This window comes from Bradysia coprophila, unplaced genomic scaffold (genome assembly GCF_014529535.1).
Source record: "Bradysia coprophila strain Holo2 unplaced genomic scaffold, BU_Bcop_v1 contig_350, whole genome shotgun sequence".
In the NCBI taxonomy this organism is placed as follows: domain Eukaryota; kingdom Metazoa; phylum Arthropoda; class Insecta; order Diptera; family Sciaridae; genus Bradysia; species Bradysia coprophila.
In genome coordinates, this window is record NW_023503608.1 from 1,414,934 (window position 1) to 1,429,899 (window position 14,966).

The 14,966-nt window shown below is 39.4% G+C and overlaps 5 protein-coding genes across 6 annotated transcripts; 3 read left to right on the forward strand and 2 right to left on the reverse strand.

Moving 5' to 3' along the window:
- Positions 1–520: 520 nt before the first annotated feature.
- Positions 521–1,519, forward strand: LOC119080085. Its single transcript, XM_037188308.1, has 2 exons — positions 521–1,301; positions 1,373–1,519. The coding sequence occupies exons 1-2, from the start codon at positions 624–626 to the stop codon at positions 1,421–1,423; spliced, it is 729 nt and encodes a 242-aa protein (XP_037044203.1). The 5' UTR covers positions 521–623; the 3' UTR covers positions 1,424–1,519.
- A 1,680-nt stretch (positions 1,520–3,199) lies between these two features.
- On the forward strand, positions 3,200–5,132 carry LOC119080073 (ATP synthase subunit gamma, mitochondrial). 2 transcript variants are annotated; one of them, XM_037188293.1, is made up of 6 exons: positions 3,200–3,312; positions 3,680–3,856; positions 3,917–4,053; positions 4,113–4,273; positions 4,341–4,505; positions 4,583–5,070. In XM_037188293.1, the coding sequence occupies exons 2-6, from the start codon at positions 3,693–3,695 to the stop codon at positions 4,847–4,849; spliced, it is 894 nt and encodes a 297-aa protein (XP_037044188.1). In that variant the 5' UTR covers positions 3,200–3,312; positions 3,680–3,692; the 3' UTR covers positions 4,850–5,070. The 2 variants fall into 2 exon arrangements, with proteins under 2 accessions (XP_037044188.1, XP_037044187.1); XM_037188292.1 differs by having other exon boundaries at positions 3,204–3,363; positions 4,583–5,132.
- A 975-nt stretch (positions 5,133–6,107) lies between these two features.
- On the reverse strand, positions 6,108–7,532 carry LOC119080064 (F-box only protein 40-like). The gene is made up of 4 exons (XM_037188279.1): positions 7,160–7,532; positions 6,866–7,088; positions 6,769–6,802; positions 6,108–6,711 (listed from the first exon to the last, which is right to left on the reverse strand). The coding sequence occupies exons 1-4, from the start codon at positions 7,410–7,412 to the stop codon at positions 6,160–6,162; spliced, it is 1,062 nt and encodes a 353-aa protein (XP_037044174.1). The 5' UTR covers positions 7,413–7,532; the 3' UTR covers positions 6,108–6,159.
- Positions 7,533–8,339: 807 nt separating this feature from the next.
- On the forward strand, positions 8,340–10,044 carry LOC119080055 (stomatin-like protein 2, mitochondrial). Its single transcript, XM_037188261.1, has 6 exons — positions 8,340–8,569; positions 8,633–8,740; positions 8,804–9,011; positions 9,080–9,279; positions 9,339–9,599; positions 9,661–10,044. The coding sequence occupies exons 1-6, from the start codon at positions 8,504–8,506 to the stop codon at positions 9,994–9,996; spliced, it is 1,179 nt and encodes a 392-aa protein (XP_037044156.1). The 5' UTR covers positions 8,340–8,503; the 3' UTR covers positions 9,997–10,044.
- A 228-nt stretch (positions 10,045–10,272) lies between these two features.
- On the reverse strand, positions 10,273–14,716 carry LOC119079987 (nodal modulator 3). Its single transcript, XM_037188144.1, has 9 exons — positions 14,491–14,716; positions 14,044–14,251; positions 13,805–13,986; positions 12,909–13,742; positions 12,648–12,850; positions 12,380–12,561; positions 11,881–12,321; positions 11,503–11,811; positions 10,273–11,442 (listed from the first exon to the last, which is right to left on the reverse strand). The coding sequence occupies exons 1-9, from the start codon at positions 14,634–14,636 to the stop codon at positions 10,363–10,365; spliced, it is 3,585 nt and encodes a 1,194-aa protein (XP_037044039.1). The 5' UTR covers positions 14,637–14,716; the 3' UTR covers positions 10,273–10,362.
- Between the last annotated feature and the right edge of the window lie 250 nt (positions 14,717–14,966).

The window sequence follows — 14,966 nt, forward strand, 5'->3', positions numbered from 1 at the left end:
AGTCTTGATTTTCATATTTGAAATTTTTGTGGACACAATTACAAAACAAGCAATTTACAAATCAGAAAACATCCCGCATTTCACTTTTCCATGAGTGTAATCAACGCACTTCAAGCACTTCTAAATAGGGTACCGAAACTGGACATTTTCATACAGTTTGACAGCTGTCATTAATAGCACGTTTGCTTGAAGTGCGTTGGTGTAACGATTAATTAATTAATTAATTTTATTCAAAAACGTGAGGTAAAGTTAACTTTACTGCAGTGATCCAAAACTTTACCTTTAGTTTTTTAATATAATGCCTTACTTGGCAATGGGGAAAATGATGGAAATGGTACTTCTTGTGTGAAATTTGCCGATCGAGACGTAGCCGAAATAGAAATATTTTTATGAATTTGAAGTTACGTTTTCAACAACCAGTGTTCAACCAAGATTCATATACGTGAATTTTAAGATAAATGAATTGCACTGTTCTAACAAGTATTGCCGCATGAATCTGGAAGATCATTCTCATTCTGCCAAAACATGGCATTGTATCGACATCAGTTGCTGAGAAATCACTCAACTCAGTTGAAATTAGTGCGGTTAAATCAGATAAAAGTGAAAAGATTTCAGAAAAGAAAATGACCCAATTTTTGGATATGAACGAGGACTGCATAGGTCACGTGCTCCAGTGGTTCAAACAATCAGATTCTGACTCTATTGATACAATTGTGGCCGTTTCGCTTACTTGCACGAGATTACAGTCACTTACATCGCGTTTTATGCGACACAACAGCTACAGCTGTTCAATTACATCGGATGAAGATGAAAAGCGAGCTAAACGCACGATAGCAACTATTGGAAAACGTTTGGTGGAACTGAACGTGAATATTGCCGAATCATATACTGCACTTGGCCCAACATTTTTGAAACGATTGCCATCAAAGTGTCCAAATTTGAAAAAATTTAACATCTCTAGTAATGTTTCGCTGAATGCGACGTTGGACGGAGCTCGAATGCTACATCATTTGGAAGACTTATCTGTGCATTGCTATAATGGATGTACAGAGGATGTTGACAGACGTATTGTAATACGGTTAGCTCAGGATTCAAAACGGCTTAAATCACTCAAAGTTACTGGTGCAGAGTGGGACTATAAGACTGTCGTCGATTTCATTCATACAGCTGAGAAATTGGATTGCCTGATCTTCGAAATAGAATATGTTCAAAAACATTTATGCTACGAAATAAGCAACTGTTTGATGGATGAATTCCGGTACCTAGACATTACCGAGTCAGCCGAGCTGATCTATTTTTTGGTAAAAACGAAGTTTTTTTGTTGGACTCGTTTCGAGTTTATTTTAAGTTTTTGTTTTCTTTCGCGTTTCAGGAATTCCGTGACCTACTCAAGCATAATATGCATAATGCTGTCCTATATTGAACTGATAGTTCTGACGAAAGTCGACGATTTTGCCGAGACAAATGTGAATACAAATTTGCTGTAAAACATTACCGAACAATAAATTCATTCAACGAATGTTCATCTCGTTTGTTTTCTTTTCACGACGATTCCGGATCTTTGGTGAGCAAGAAAACGGTAGCAAAAGGAAAAAGATAGAGGAGCTCTCGTACCACATCACATTGCTAGCATGTTCCACATTCGCGTCGTTCTGTATTAAAAAAATTTTAAATTTCCCAAATTTTTCTAAAGGGCAGCCGCTAAGCCCTAGCTCCTGATGCGAGAGACCTAGTCGATTTTACCTTTTATGAACCACTCAATACCATCAATGGCCTAATCAGGGCTGTATATGAGGCAGGGCTTATTTTAAGGAATTAAATTCTAAAAAAATTCCGAAAAATTCTAAATTTTATTTTTGGTTGAAATGCAAAAAAAATGGTTTACGAAGACTCGAGGACGTCAAAAACAACTGAGAAAGCTATAAAATGGACATGGATATTTCAAGGTCCTCCTGAACAAAAATAAAGTTTTATCGAAAATGTACCCAAAAATTGATTGCTGTTTTATATAGAGGAGTTCAAAACAATGGTCCGTTAAGTCGGACTAGATGCTTCCCCATACAACTTTTGTTTATTTGTGCAAAATACACAATGGTGAAAAATTACCTATGTAGATCGTCGTGGAATCGAACATTTATGCTACAAGACAAATATAACTTACAACAGTTAAATTTATTGAAAATTGGTGAAATAAAATTTGATTTATAAATGCATTTCCAGCAAAAATGTTCTCTTTTTTGTCAATTTCTTAGTAGACCGACTCTACCCAACTCCATTTCATTAGCCTAAATCGAGGGGTGGATAAACTAAAAAAACAAGGTTCGAAGCCATCGAAAACAACAACAAAAACTTTTAAAAACAAAAATAAAAACAATAAAAAACAGAAAAAACTAAAATAAACAACAAAAAACGGTCAAAAAACTAGAAAACTAATCAAAAAAAGAAGAAAAAATAGAAACACAACACAAAAAAAAAAAACAACCAAGAGCCATCATTTTTTTGGTTTAAAACCAAAAACAAATTTAAAACTATAAAACAAAAAAATAAACAAAAAACCCGAAATAAAACCAAAGAAAGTGAATGTTTTTTGTTTAATTTTTGTTTAAAAACAGAAAAAAACAAGAAAACATTTGTTTAAAAAAAACAAGGTTCGAACAAAATTTACGTTTATCCACCCCTCGGCCTAAATTACATACATGAAATGTGCTGTGTTTGGTATCATTGAAAAGGTTACATCTCAGACTAACAGGTAGACTCTAATTAAAAAGTGTTGGTTGATAATTTCTAAAAGTTGCCGTTGACCTTAAATTCAATTTTGAGGAGCCGTGTAGTAATACTGTAGTAGTGTAGTATACATACCTGATGAGAAATAACTGTGAGATGAGAACTGGACAACTTTTGTATTTAAATATTATTTACCCTACGACAATTGCCCATTCCGCCCCTTCGATAAGACGGCACTGGGTTTTAGTGCATACCTGACTTTGCGCTGACCCTGATTTGGTGTATTGGATTTTTGTATTTAAAACCTGAAATTCGTTATTCGAATCCATCGATATAGTGTCCCTATATTACCGTCTTATCCGAGAACCTGAATCCGAATCAAGTCACCGTAACTGATTTAATACAACTACTTTGTCACGTAATTTTCAAAATAAGTGCGATTGGTGTTACCTTATGGAAAAAAATGCATTTCGCTGGTACCGCAACATGCGGCATTGGCTTCAGCTTCAACGCGGTGGAAATCATCTGTCAAGAAAAGTCAACCTTTTCCAATTTTTTCCATACGAATCTTTTGAGGAAAATCATTAGGTAATCGAACTATTTTCGCCGATTTTTCCATCTACAATCACACTGCAAAAGGTAGCTAACTGTTTTCAAATACTCAAATTCCATAAATTTGAAAAGATGTGTCGGAAATTGTTGTAACATTTCGTTGGATTGTGGACCTTTTGACGTAAAAACTTACATAACCACTATGAGACCAATGAAAAAAAAAAGTTCATTAAAATCAATCGGCATGTGAATTGACGATCCATCCAACATCATTTTCGATACTAACGGTGCTAGTGTTAAACTACCGTCGGATCAGTGATTAAGAATATTTTTTACATGATTCCCTTCCTATTGCACCGCCGAACTTACAGAATTATCAAAACCAAATATTCCAATTACACAGATTCGTCTCCAAAATGATGCAGCGTGTGGTTAACAGCCCAATTTTGGGTGCCATCGTAACAAATGGAGTCCAACCACATCGTGGTATGGCTACACTGAAAGTCATCCAGATGCGATTGAAGTCTGTCAAGAACATTCAGAAAATCACTCAATCCATGAAGATGGTGTCGGCTGCCAAGTGAGTTGTCAACATTTTGCACCGACCGAATTCGCTGATGTCACTGACCGTTTCTCGTAGGTATGCCCGTGCAGAACGTGAGTTAAAGCAGGCTCGTCCGTACGGTGAAGGTGCCAAGGGTTTCTACGAAGTTGCCGATATTCAACCCGAAAAGGAGGACAAAAAGGAGTTGTACATTGCAATGACCTCCGACAGAGGTATTTTGAATGTGACTTTCGCGATAAGCAATCGGTGATAAATGACTGAATGTGATTAGGTTTGTGTGGTGCTGTGCACACCGGTATCGCCCGTCAAATCCGTAACGAGTTGAACGCTATGCCAGATTCAGAGAATGCGAGAATCATTTGCGTCGGTGACAAAAGCCGTGCCGTTTTGCAAAGGAATTTCAGCAAGAAGTTCATCTTTGTCGCAAACGAGGTGAGTCATTGGTTATTGGTTGTTCGATGGAAATAGAAAATTCATCGTCTCATGCAATGTTCTGCAGGTCGGTCGTATTCCGCCAACATTCTTGGACGCATCAAAAATTGCCATTCAAGTGTTGAACTCTGGCTTCGATTATACTCACGGCAAGATTGTCTACAACAAATTCCGTACCGTTGTCTCGTACAATTTGTCAGAACTCCCAATTTTCAGTCTCAAATTAGTTGAGGTGAGTCCATTGAGTCGAACATATTATGCTGACGGTGCTGACAAAATCCCATTTTCGTTTCCTTCAATTTATTTCAGTCCTCCGACAAATTGGTCGCATACGATTCATTGGATGCCGACATTATTCGCGACTATTTGGAATTTTCGTTGGCTTCGTTGTTGTTCTACGCAATGAAGGAAGGTGCATGCTCTGAACAATCATCTCGTATGTCTGCTATGGACAATGCTACAAAGAATGCCGGAGAAATGATTGACAAACTTGCATTAACATTCAATCGTACCAGACAGGCTGTCATTACCAGAGAATTGATTGAAATCATTTCTGGTGCTGCTGCTTTGAATTAAATGCATTTTGCTGCCGTTTCGATTCAGTTTGATGGTACACCGCTGTCAATCGTATAACATGTTTGGGTGGTTAATTTGGTTCCGAGTTTAAGTATATGAATAACACACACGATGTATTTGCCCTTAAGGAGATAACAAATATTTTGCTTTTTGTTAACCAGTCGTAGCGATCTGATCACTGGCCCAATTGTCGAAACGACTCGTTGACAGAGGCAATGTAATTAATGTAAACCATTTGATTGTCCGTTTTGGAATTTTAAATAAACGCCGGATGTACAATGAACAGTTGGTTATTTACTCACTGCGTGTGCACCACATATCTTTGTGATCAGAGTGTATTAAATGGACAATGTGATGGTAGTCGACGACTGAGCCGGTCAATTATTATCTCTGATTATCTTTTTCCTCCGTAAGTCGATCAATTTCGAAGACAAGGAAAGAGAAGTAGATGTTCTTAGGATGGTTCGATGATTGTAATATGGGTAGTGACCATACGTTACTGAATATACCTGGCGTGGTCTGATCAAACTGGGGCTCAAAAGGCGCCCATTCCAATTTCACGTTTCTTCGTATATAACTGCCTCTTTAGGGAGCGCCTTTTGGTAGCCACTCCGGCCTCGGAATCTACATAACTTCATCTGTTTGATAATAAGTTTTATGAAAATCGATACAGTTGATTGTTGAACATAGTGAAAGAACTGGTCCTCTGGAGCCGTAGTACTAAGGGCTGTGAATTCAATGTAGGTCAAGTACGTCTTAACCAACTTGAGTGAATTTCATTACTGTTTTGACGATGAATTCGGAGTGAACGTTGAAGCAAGCCTTCAAATAAGCCTTATTACAAACGGAGAATGGCGGCCGATTCCAAATGTAAGACTTAGGGCCTCCGCGCAATTATGCCGCTAAGCTCTCCGTTTACGTGGCAGTTCGTTTAAACAATTATGAATTGGCTCCGATGCCACCAACGGAACCACTTGCAACCACTAACCAAAATCTATCAAAAGTTTGACTTGACCGCTCGTAGTGTGTTGTTTGTATTAAGTCTATTTACGCATTAGTTACGAACCGAAAATCTTAATTCTCTAATTCCAAAGATTCATCGGTCCACAAAGTGATTAACAAGCATAAGTGGTTATGCATTTATTTATGTGGTTCTGCAAACACAATGTCGGTAGATGGAGTTTTTGTCTCCAAATTACTTTAGAACTGCAATCGGAACGCTGCCTTCTGCGCTACATAAAACACTCATCGCCCGAAATTGTCAATATAAAAAAGGTTTTATTACGAAAACGTCCTAATCGTAACATCTATCAGTCTAGCACAAAAAATGCATTCTCTTCTTCCTTAACGCTTATGTCAATAAGTTGGAACGGTTCGCTATGAATCAATTTATCGAAATGTTTGCACTCGTTGGCAAAATGATTCAGAAACGGCTCTTCGACGAGCTCCCATTTTTTAATCAACGAAAAATGATTACTAAACTTCCATCGGTAACCGGCAATGGTCCAATGCATTCTACTGCCTTCAATGCATTCTACAACCTCTCGTTTCCAAATCAATGTCACCAGACCTTTACGCTCCAACAGGTCACAGCTTAGCGACCGTAACAACTTATTGGTGAGTGAAATGTTATTCAGACTGAACGAGTCCAAATAGCTCAGAATGTGTGAAATAATTTCTGGAGGTAGCTGCGTTAGGTTCACGTCGTCGTTAGAAGAATGATTTGTTGCAAGTGCCGACACCAAATGACCAAATGCTTTATTCTGTTCGCTGAAGACAATCTGCGTACGTTTGTTATTGCAGGTGGGCTGAATTCGTTTCGTACTGAACGTGCAACCGTATTGTTGATTCGGACAGAATTTCTGTTGGGATCGGAAGTTAGATACTGTGATGGAACAAGTTTAAACGGATCAACTTACTTCCATCCAACCATTTAGAGATGGCATTATATCACTGGATAGGAAATAGAAAACTGGTCAGTATTTTACAGGTAACTCAGGCGATCGTTCTACCTACCAATGTAAGTTTTGATAATGTGAACAGTACTCGTCCCTTCTAAAATCGCTACCACAGACTTGCTTCAGTTTGAGTTCTCCACTTGCACGCTCTTCGTTAACATGTGAACTCAATGTGGAATCGTCACGTACAACGTGTTGTTTAAAATGATCCTTGAATTTGCTTTCCATTCGCCAGCGACAGCAATTATCAGTCCGAATTCTGTTATTGTTCACGAACGAACCTTGGGCATAGTTCAAGCAAGCATACACATTAGATAACCGCAGGCAATTGAGAAGCGTGTAGTCGACTTACAACTTACGGCTGACGCTGGACATCTTTCCAAATGCGTCCGCAGATCGTGTCTCAGTACCACGAACGTGCAACCGGATTCGGAATTGATGCAAGGCACACGTACCCTGGAACATATACTGTCCAAGTGATCCTGTTGCTTGCACTCATGCATTCGGAATTCACATCCGGCTTGTCGGCAGTCAATGAATTTACACGAATCATCGTCACAATTTAATTTCACACATTTGTCACAATGTGATTGATGGACACTCATAGTCAATATAATTTTCAGATATTTTCGTCGGTGGTGTTATTCTTAATAAAAGACAGGACACTATTCGGACTTTGCTTGCTATCTGTCGTCGTTGTCAATAAACAGTCATGACTCAGATGACATTATTATCATGTTTTTATTGTTGACATCAGCTGATCGTGCGTTAGCTTATGAATTTTGTGTGATTTCTACCGCAAAAAATTTGAATAGAACTTTTCCACCCAAGTGAAAACAAGTGAAATGTCCTCTGTCCAGTGACAGTATTTTACTTCTATGTGGGGGTCTACTCTCAAAACGTGAAAAGGGAACTCTGACAACTAATGAGTACCCCAATCAAAGATACTCGAATCGAGCCATAACGCACGTCAAGCAACAGTGCTTCAAGTGACAGCTGCCAAATAGAGTACTGTTTTGTATGAAAAGATTTTCCATATTTTTTACAGTGCAAAAATTTGTTTGATACACTGTTCCGTTTCAGTACTCTATTTAGAGTACCACTCATGCTTGAAGTGCGATGGGATCGATCTGAACGCACGTACTTTTCCATAACAAATGTCATATGACAGATATTGTTCAATTGAAAATTCTGAATTAAATTGGACTTTTTACTGTATGGAAACGACGTTAAAAGACCCCGAAAGGAAGGAGTAAGTAAAAAACCATATAACATATTTTTTCTCTCTTCTTCCGAGGGTTTCAACGGTATACAACAGTATTTACCTCCTTCTCTCTTTATATATTAAACAAAGAGAGAGAAGGATTGGGGTACAAAGTTGCAGTTCAAAGGTTCGCTTTCTGATGTGGCCATTATCTAGCGTTTTATATTCATTGCTGCTGAGCTGATCACAATTTTAATTTGAAAAAAAAAAATGTTTCCCGCGCTTAGATAAGTAATTGGGAAACTTTACCTTGTAAACCAGCGCCACTGCCTTCTTGACAGAAAAGTGACAGACACACATTTCGATTTTGGTTAAATGAATATCTTAAAAACTTGCACCGGTCAACGCAGGATTTCGTAATTTCAACTTTTAACAGATCATCGGGCAAACAGTTGTTACATTTCCGCCTAATAATTCTATTTGACTGACAACATGCATCGTTCTTACAACAAAATCTTCCAAATTTCGAAAGCCTTCAGCAACAACGTACCGATTTCCGTAACCATTTCATAATTTGATCAGAATTGAATGCTCTGGCTGATTAAAGTGATCCTTTTTCAGAGCTCGAAGTTGCTTCAGAAGGACTACAATGCATTATATGCGACGACAGTAAGACACAGAGTTTCAACGCCGATCAATACAATAATGCTTTTTGTGCCGCAACAAGAGGTTCGTCAGCATGAACGCAATGACATAATAAATTGAGAAGTTGAAAAACAATAACATTTTCAGGCATGGGTGGTCGAACGAATGGGAAAATTTCATCGAATTTTGGAGCCGGGTCTCAACATTCTGCTGCCAATCGTTGACAGAGTAAAATACGTTCAAAGTCTAAAGGAAATTGCCATCGATGTGCCCAAACAGTCTGCTATTACTCTGGACAATGTGACACTGGGAATCGACGGTGTTTTGTATTTACGAATATTGGATCCGTACTTGGGTATGCGACGGTCAATCGATTTCCATCTATGACATCCAACTGATCGAATTTTCAACAATTTCTTTCAGCCTCCTACGGAGTTGAAGATCCAGAATTTGCAATAACACAGCTGGCACAAACGACGATGAGGTCCGAATTGGGTAAAATGTCTTTAGATAAAATATTCCGGGAACGAGAGTCGCTTAACGTTAGCATCGTTGATTCGATTAACAAAGCGAGCGAGGCTTGGGGAATTACGTGCCTGAGATACGAAATTCGCGACATTAAGGTGATGATACAGTACATCTCCTTTCCCGGGCCTAAAAATAATATTTTTTTTTGTCAAAGCTTCCATCAAGAGTACATGAGGCCATGCAAATGCAAGTCGAAGCTGAGCGTCGTAAGCGTGCAGCGATTTTGGAATCAGAAGGTGTCCGCGAAGCCGATATCAATGTGGCTGAAGGTAAACGACAGTCCAGGATATTAGCCTCCGAAGCCCAACGTATGGAACAAATAAATCACGCAAATGGTGAAGCGGCTGCAATGTTGGCAGTTGCAGATGCTCGTGCTAAAGGACTCAACATAATCTCAAAGTCACTAATGTTGCGAGTATGTTCGTAAAACTTTTGTGAAATTGACGTTCTGATTCCATGCAATGTCCAACTTATAGGAGGGACAAGATGCGGCATCACTTCTGGTAGCTGAACAATATGTATCGGCGTTCGGGAAACTGGCACAAACAAACAACACACTGATACTACCAGCGAATGCTGGTGACATCACTTCTCTTGTGGGTCAGGCAATGACCATTTACAATGCCGTATCGAAAAGCAGAGCTGGTACAGTTGAAGCCACAGCTGATGCATCAATTTCGAATAATGATCCCATCACTGAACTAAAAGAACATTTGCATCTGACCACGCAAAGGAAAGGCGACTCTTCCATTCTTATAAATCAAAGTCATGAGCACGCAAAATTAGAAGATTTTAAACAACATGAGAAATGAATGTGCTTCGACTCTAAATGAATAAAGGAGAGTAAATTGAAATTGGAAGTTCTGTCAATTATTTGAGACAAGACAAGTACTTGACTATGGCAAAGTCTGACTATAATTTACGGTAATCCTTCGGTGAAAAATTGCAAGAAAATAGTCCCAAGTAACATCTCTTCGTTTGTTCAAACATCATCCACTATTGAATGTAGTAATAGAAAAAAGTGGGAATATTTCAGGACTTCTTCATTCTGTTGTAGAAACTGCAATGAAAATGAAAAATGCGAAGCCTGCATCACCGAACGTTTCATTTTAATTTTACAAAATACCACATTCGCCACACCCCATATCTTAAAGACATGGACAATGATATCCCGACCATTATGTTTTCCGTACACTTTTCCTCTTCGTAGCATTAATGCTCTGCGCAAGTTTTTCGATTTCACTTGCATCAAACGTGCCATCGTAACGATTCTCCTTTTTCTTGCTTTTCGCTAAGGCATTGTCGATCAATCCGCTTAATCGACTCCACACAAAATTGAGTAATTCCATGGCCAAATCTTGCTTAAAGAACACAATGGCAATTAAACCGACCAACAGCAACGCCGACAACGAATTTTGATTTAATTCGTTTTCCGATGTTCGTACTTCCGGTGCGAATTCCATTTCGATGAAAACAGAACTGCGATTCGACAGGAAGGATTGAACGGACAGGTCGTATTTGAAGTGTTTGTCGCTCAGAGTAGTTGTCAGTTCGACGAAATAAGTGTTGCCGTCGAATGGAATGCGTGGGAAGAAGACCATAATTCCTGGATTAATACGGCTCTTCGGATTAAGCGGTGATTCGACACGTTGCGAATAAATTGGACTGTCGGAATTTCCTTTCTTGTACAGTTTGATTCGAAGAGATTTGTAATAGTCGTTGTTCGAGGCATAGACCCGGGCAATTACATCGACAAATGAAACTGGGCTGAATGCAACGAAATTCACATCTTTCACGTCCACTTTTTCGATTTGAATGCTTTGCGTCTGAGGCACCGTTCGGTCAACATTCGAGTTCTCTGTACTTCCCGACTTGACGTGAACATCGTACGAACATCCAGGCAACAGTCCGCGAATACGATAGTTTCCATTCTTCTCGGTCGTAGCATCCTCCTGATGGCTGATCTCACACGGTTCTTTCGCCGTAGTAGCAACAAGTACATTTGGGAATGGCTCACCGGACAATGTGGTAACTGTTCCAAATATTGAGTAGGCGACACGCTTTCCACTCAATTCGACGTTGATCGTTTCGCCATCAGCCACGTCAATGACCTTTGAGTGTGGCTCGAATTTGTATTCTTTCATCATTGCCCTCAAGTAATACTGGCCTGGTGACAGTGAGTGATACTTGATCGTACCGTCGTCGCTTGTGACCAAGTTTTTACGATAACTTTCTGCTCCAGATAAAGACAGTAGAACCTGGAAATGAGAGAAAGAAAAACATTTAGATATCGGAAATGTTACTTACAGTCGACTTACCCCTGGCAGCAGATTCTGTTGCTCATCTCGAACAACCGCAATAATTTCGCATAGCTTGTGTGCCTTAAACAGTTGGTTGACTTTGTCGTATTCACTGAACACGTACGATTCTTTGAAGGCAGTGAGTTCAACCGTTAGGCTACCATCAAATGGACCGAATTTGAAAGAGCCACTCTGATCGGATTTTGTTTCAAGATCGCCCAATGCTGGATTGTTGGGGAATTTCAGTGTTATGACCGCATCGCTAATTGGTGGATTGATTTTTCCATTGATTATCATGCCTTTGGTGGCGTAAAACGAAAATGCATTCTGTGGAAAAAGGAAATGGCAAATGTCAGTTCAATTCGTACGTCCTTGCGAATGGATAGATCGACGTACTTCCAAACAATCACTACCACCGATAATTTCTCTCTTTTCCGGTTTGAACAGCATCACATCATTTTTAGGCACGACAACAATACGTTCATCCAACTGTAAATCAAAGTCATGTCGATACACGAACAATCCATCGCTTTTTTGTTTATCAGCAACCAAATCCACTGTTTCCACATTATTCGAACGCTCTACAACGAACTTATAGTTAGCGTTGACGTCGGAGAGTAGTCGAACGCCATTTTTATGTTTGACCGCAGTTACAACGGCCTGTTGAACATCATTGGTGTGCATAAAGGGGGGAACATTGGCATCGTATGAATGGCATCCGACGAAGTTGATGATGTACTGGCCATACTTTGTTACGCAGAACTGATTCAATCCGGTGACAAGTTGAATTTCCTCTGATTGATCGGATTGATTGGCAGCATTCAATTTGTAAGTCATCTGAAATGTGAATAGATTGCTTGACTATACAGTTACGGTTAGAAAATCCGAAACTCACTTTAGTGCTGTGACTGCTGATCACCGACATTTTATAGCCGATCTGCACAAACGGAGGAATAGTTTCCGTGGCTGACTTTACGTTTAACGTAATTGTGGTACTCTCCCAACACAGAGACGATGGAGTGGGAACAGTTACTTCATAGGTGCCAGGTAAAACTTCCGAAAATGCGTATTTGCCGTCTGTAAGTGAAACGAAAAATGGTCGACATCCCAGTCGGTTAGACTAACGAAAGTGAAACTTTAGCACAAGTTTGGGGAACACTTACTTTTGAGCAATGCTATGGACTGTTTTCCATCGTGCTTTCCACTCGAATCCAAAGAGTGTAGTGTCACCGATATGTCATTACAATTTGAACCAGAATCGGGTAGGCATTTCACACTTCCAGTTACCGTAGCCCGTAGCTGTGAGAAAATAATGCCAGACACCGGCGATGAGGACACTTCGATGTTTTGTTGGATGGGGAAGAATCTAAAATTTAATGTGTTAGCCGTTAACGCCTCTTACGAACGATAGTCAACAGTCTTACTGGATGCGATCATCTGAGCTGGTTAAAATTTCAGCAGAATAACGACCATTCGGTAGATAGACACACCATTCACCCGTCTGTGGTGCGGACTGGACTTGAGTGTGGAAGGTTGAGGAATGTTTGGTCAGTGCAACTGTGTGCGATTGTTGTGATACAACTTGTCCACACACTTTAAACGCTGCAACAGTGATGTCCGGAATGACTGGATTGGCGGTTGATATTTTTACAGTTTGATCATTGAATTGTAGCATGTCAGCTTCGACTTGAATGGTATACGTTCCCGCCTTAATATTAGTTACAACGTATGTCCCATCTGAGTGCGTGGTGGCCACTTCCTTTCCATTAAACTTTATTTTGGCATTGCCAACACCGAAACTATTCGAAGCTGCTAGAACTCGACCGGATGCACTGAATCCAGTTATTTCGAATGATTCCGAAATGTCGAGTCTATCCTTGACGACATCGATTTCAATAGAATCTGGTTTGATGAAAAGATCGACTTTTTTGCGTTGGAAGTAAGGTCTGACTAGATACTGGCCTGAACCGAGACCACTAAACGAATAAACACCATTCACCACTGTTGCAACACAGACCGGTTTCGTTGAGTAATTTTCGTTGTTCGACGATATTTGAGGTAGACTGGACGCGTCACATTTAACAACGGAATTGGATCCAACTTTCTTGAAAAGTACAATCTGAATGTCGATGGTTGATTGAGAGTCTAGCAGAAATTTTCCTCGGACATCGAATCCCGATACAACGAAAGATTTTGGTGGCAATTCGGTGTTTCCAGTGTTCACAATGACTGTGCGCTCGGCTTGCTCAAAGTGCCAACTAAAATTCGAAAGTTTGTTAAGTCTTATCCGCCAATCGTTTAAGTCATGCGGTCTACATACGTGTCTCGTTTCACTTTAATAGTATATTTGCCGGGTATAACAGGTGTGAAATAGAAAATACCATTAGCATCCGAAACAGTCGTTCTGACGTCTTGTTTATTCTCGGATTTTAATTCAACATCGACTCCTTTGGCACCACCATCTCGGCCGGATATCTCAACTTTCCCCGTTATGCCGAAACCCTGAAAGCGATTGATTGTTGCGGTGTTTCTAACGAAACTATTTCACTGCCACTCTACCTTAAACGAGAAATTGACGTCCTTCCCCAGACTGCAAATATCGGTTTCACCATCGAATGAGATTTCGATTTGTTCTGGTTCAAAGCTCCATCCGGGAGGCGGTGAAATTTTCAGAATATAATCGCCTTTGTCATAGACGGGTAGGAAGTAGTAACCATTTCCTGGTGAACAGTCTGTGTGGTCTCTGAGACTCCCCTGCTTTGTGAGTCTGAAATTGTCAATTAAATTTTCGTGTTGAGTCCACCATTATAACCTCAATGATAATAAATTTCGTAATTGATGTGAGAAAAGATGAGAAAAAATTTCTTTAAAATAAAATATCTTGACGGCCTCGGTGGACTGCAAAGGAAAATAATCTCGAATCTAACGACTCTGTTCAAGAAATGAGGCCAAATCGGTCAATTTACTATTTTTAATTGAAAATCGATATATCTAGTCTGAACTTACAATTTCACTTCGACTTTTGAGAAGTCTATTTCGGCATGACTTTTAATGAAACCTCCACAGCCGAGAATCTCGTCTGTACGCACACATATCACAAAAGTGGATAAATAAATTGAGAAAACACCCAAAATAAAGTGAAATAAATTCATAATTTTTCGTGTAAAATGAGACAGCAACTTGATGGATATGGTCGAGGTGTATGATAAACCACAAGAAAAGTGACATTCAGCTGATTGAACTATTGTGCCATCTACATTCCGAAATTCGGTGGATTGCATGCATAATAATTATCACGGTGTGACCGGTGTGTATAATAGTATAAGTGTTCAATGATAGTAGTTTGATAAAATGAATGATTCATAATTAAATAAATGTGAGTTAGACAGAAAGGGATGTTACAATGCCTCGTAACATATAAATTGCTGATTATTTTATTGGCTAAGTGTACATGTAATAGTACATTACTTATCAATGGGGCA

What these genes read in the sequence shown, in the direction of transcription:
- LOC119080085 (XM_037188308.1), top strand. Translation starts at nt 624, where the DNA reads ATGACCCAATTTTTGGATATGAACGAGGACTGCATAGGTCACGTGCTC. An exon ending in CCGAGCTGATCTATTTTTTG is followed by an intron (nt 1,302 to 1,372) that starts GTAAAAACGAAG and finishes TTCGCGTTTCAG; the next exon opens with GAATTCCGTGACCTACTCAA.
- LOC119080073 (XM_037188293.1), top strand. Translation starts at nt 3,693, where the DNA reads ATGATGCAGCGTGTGGTTAACAGCCCAATTTTGGGTGCCATCGTAACA. An exon ending in TCATCTTTGTCGCAAACGAG is followed by an intron (nt 4,274 to 4,340) that starts GTGAGTCATTGG and finishes AATGTTCTGCAG; the next exon opens with GTCGGTCGTATTCCGCCAAC. An exon ending in TCAGTCTCAAATTAGTTGAG is followed by an intron (nt 4,506 to 4,582) that starts GTGAGTCCATTG and finishes AATTTATTTCAG; the next exon opens with TCCTCCGACAAATTGGTCGC.
- LOC119080064 (XM_037188279.1), bottom strand. Translation starts at nt 7,412, where the DNA reads ATGAGTGTCCATCAATCACATTGTGACAAATGTGTGAAATTAAATTGT. An exon ending in TCCAGCGTCAGCCGTAAGTT is followed by an intron (nt 7,089 to 7,159) that starts GTAAGTCGACTA and finishes ACTATGCCCAAG; the next exon opens with GTTCGTTCGTGAACAATAAC. An exon ending in CATTATCAAAACTTACATTG is followed by an intron (nt 6,803 to 6,865) that starts GTAGGTAGAACG and finishes TTTCCTATCCAG; the next exon opens with TGATATAATGCCATCTCTAA.
- LOC119080055 (XM_037188261.1), top strand. Translation starts at nt 8,504, where the DNA reads ATGCATCGTTCTTACAACAAAATCTTCCAAATTTCGAAAGCCTTCAGC. An exon ending in AATATTGGATCCGTACTTGG is followed by an intron (nt 9,012 to 9,079) that starts GTATGCGACGGT and finishes AATTTCTTTCAG; the next exon opens with CCTCCTACGGAGTTGAAGAT. An exon ending in ACGAAATTCGCGACATTAAG is followed by an intron (nt 9,280 to 9,338) that starts GTGATGATACAG and finishes TTTTTGTCAAAG; the next exon opens with CTTCCATCAAGAGTACATGA.
- LOC119079987 (XM_037188144.1), bottom strand. Translation starts at nt 14,636, where the DNA reads ATGAATTTATTTCACTTTATTTTGGGTGTTTTCTCAATTTATTTATCC. An exon ending in GTCCATAGCATTGCTCAAAA is followed by an intron (nt 12,562 to 12,647) that starts GTAAGTGTTCCC and finishes TTTCACTTACAG; the next exon opens with ACGGCAAATACGCATTTTCG. An exon ending in GTGGTAGTGATTGTTTGGAA is followed by an intron (nt 11,812 to 11,880) that starts GTACGTCGATCT and finishes CTTTTTCCACAG; the next exon opens with AATGCATTTTCGTTTTACGC.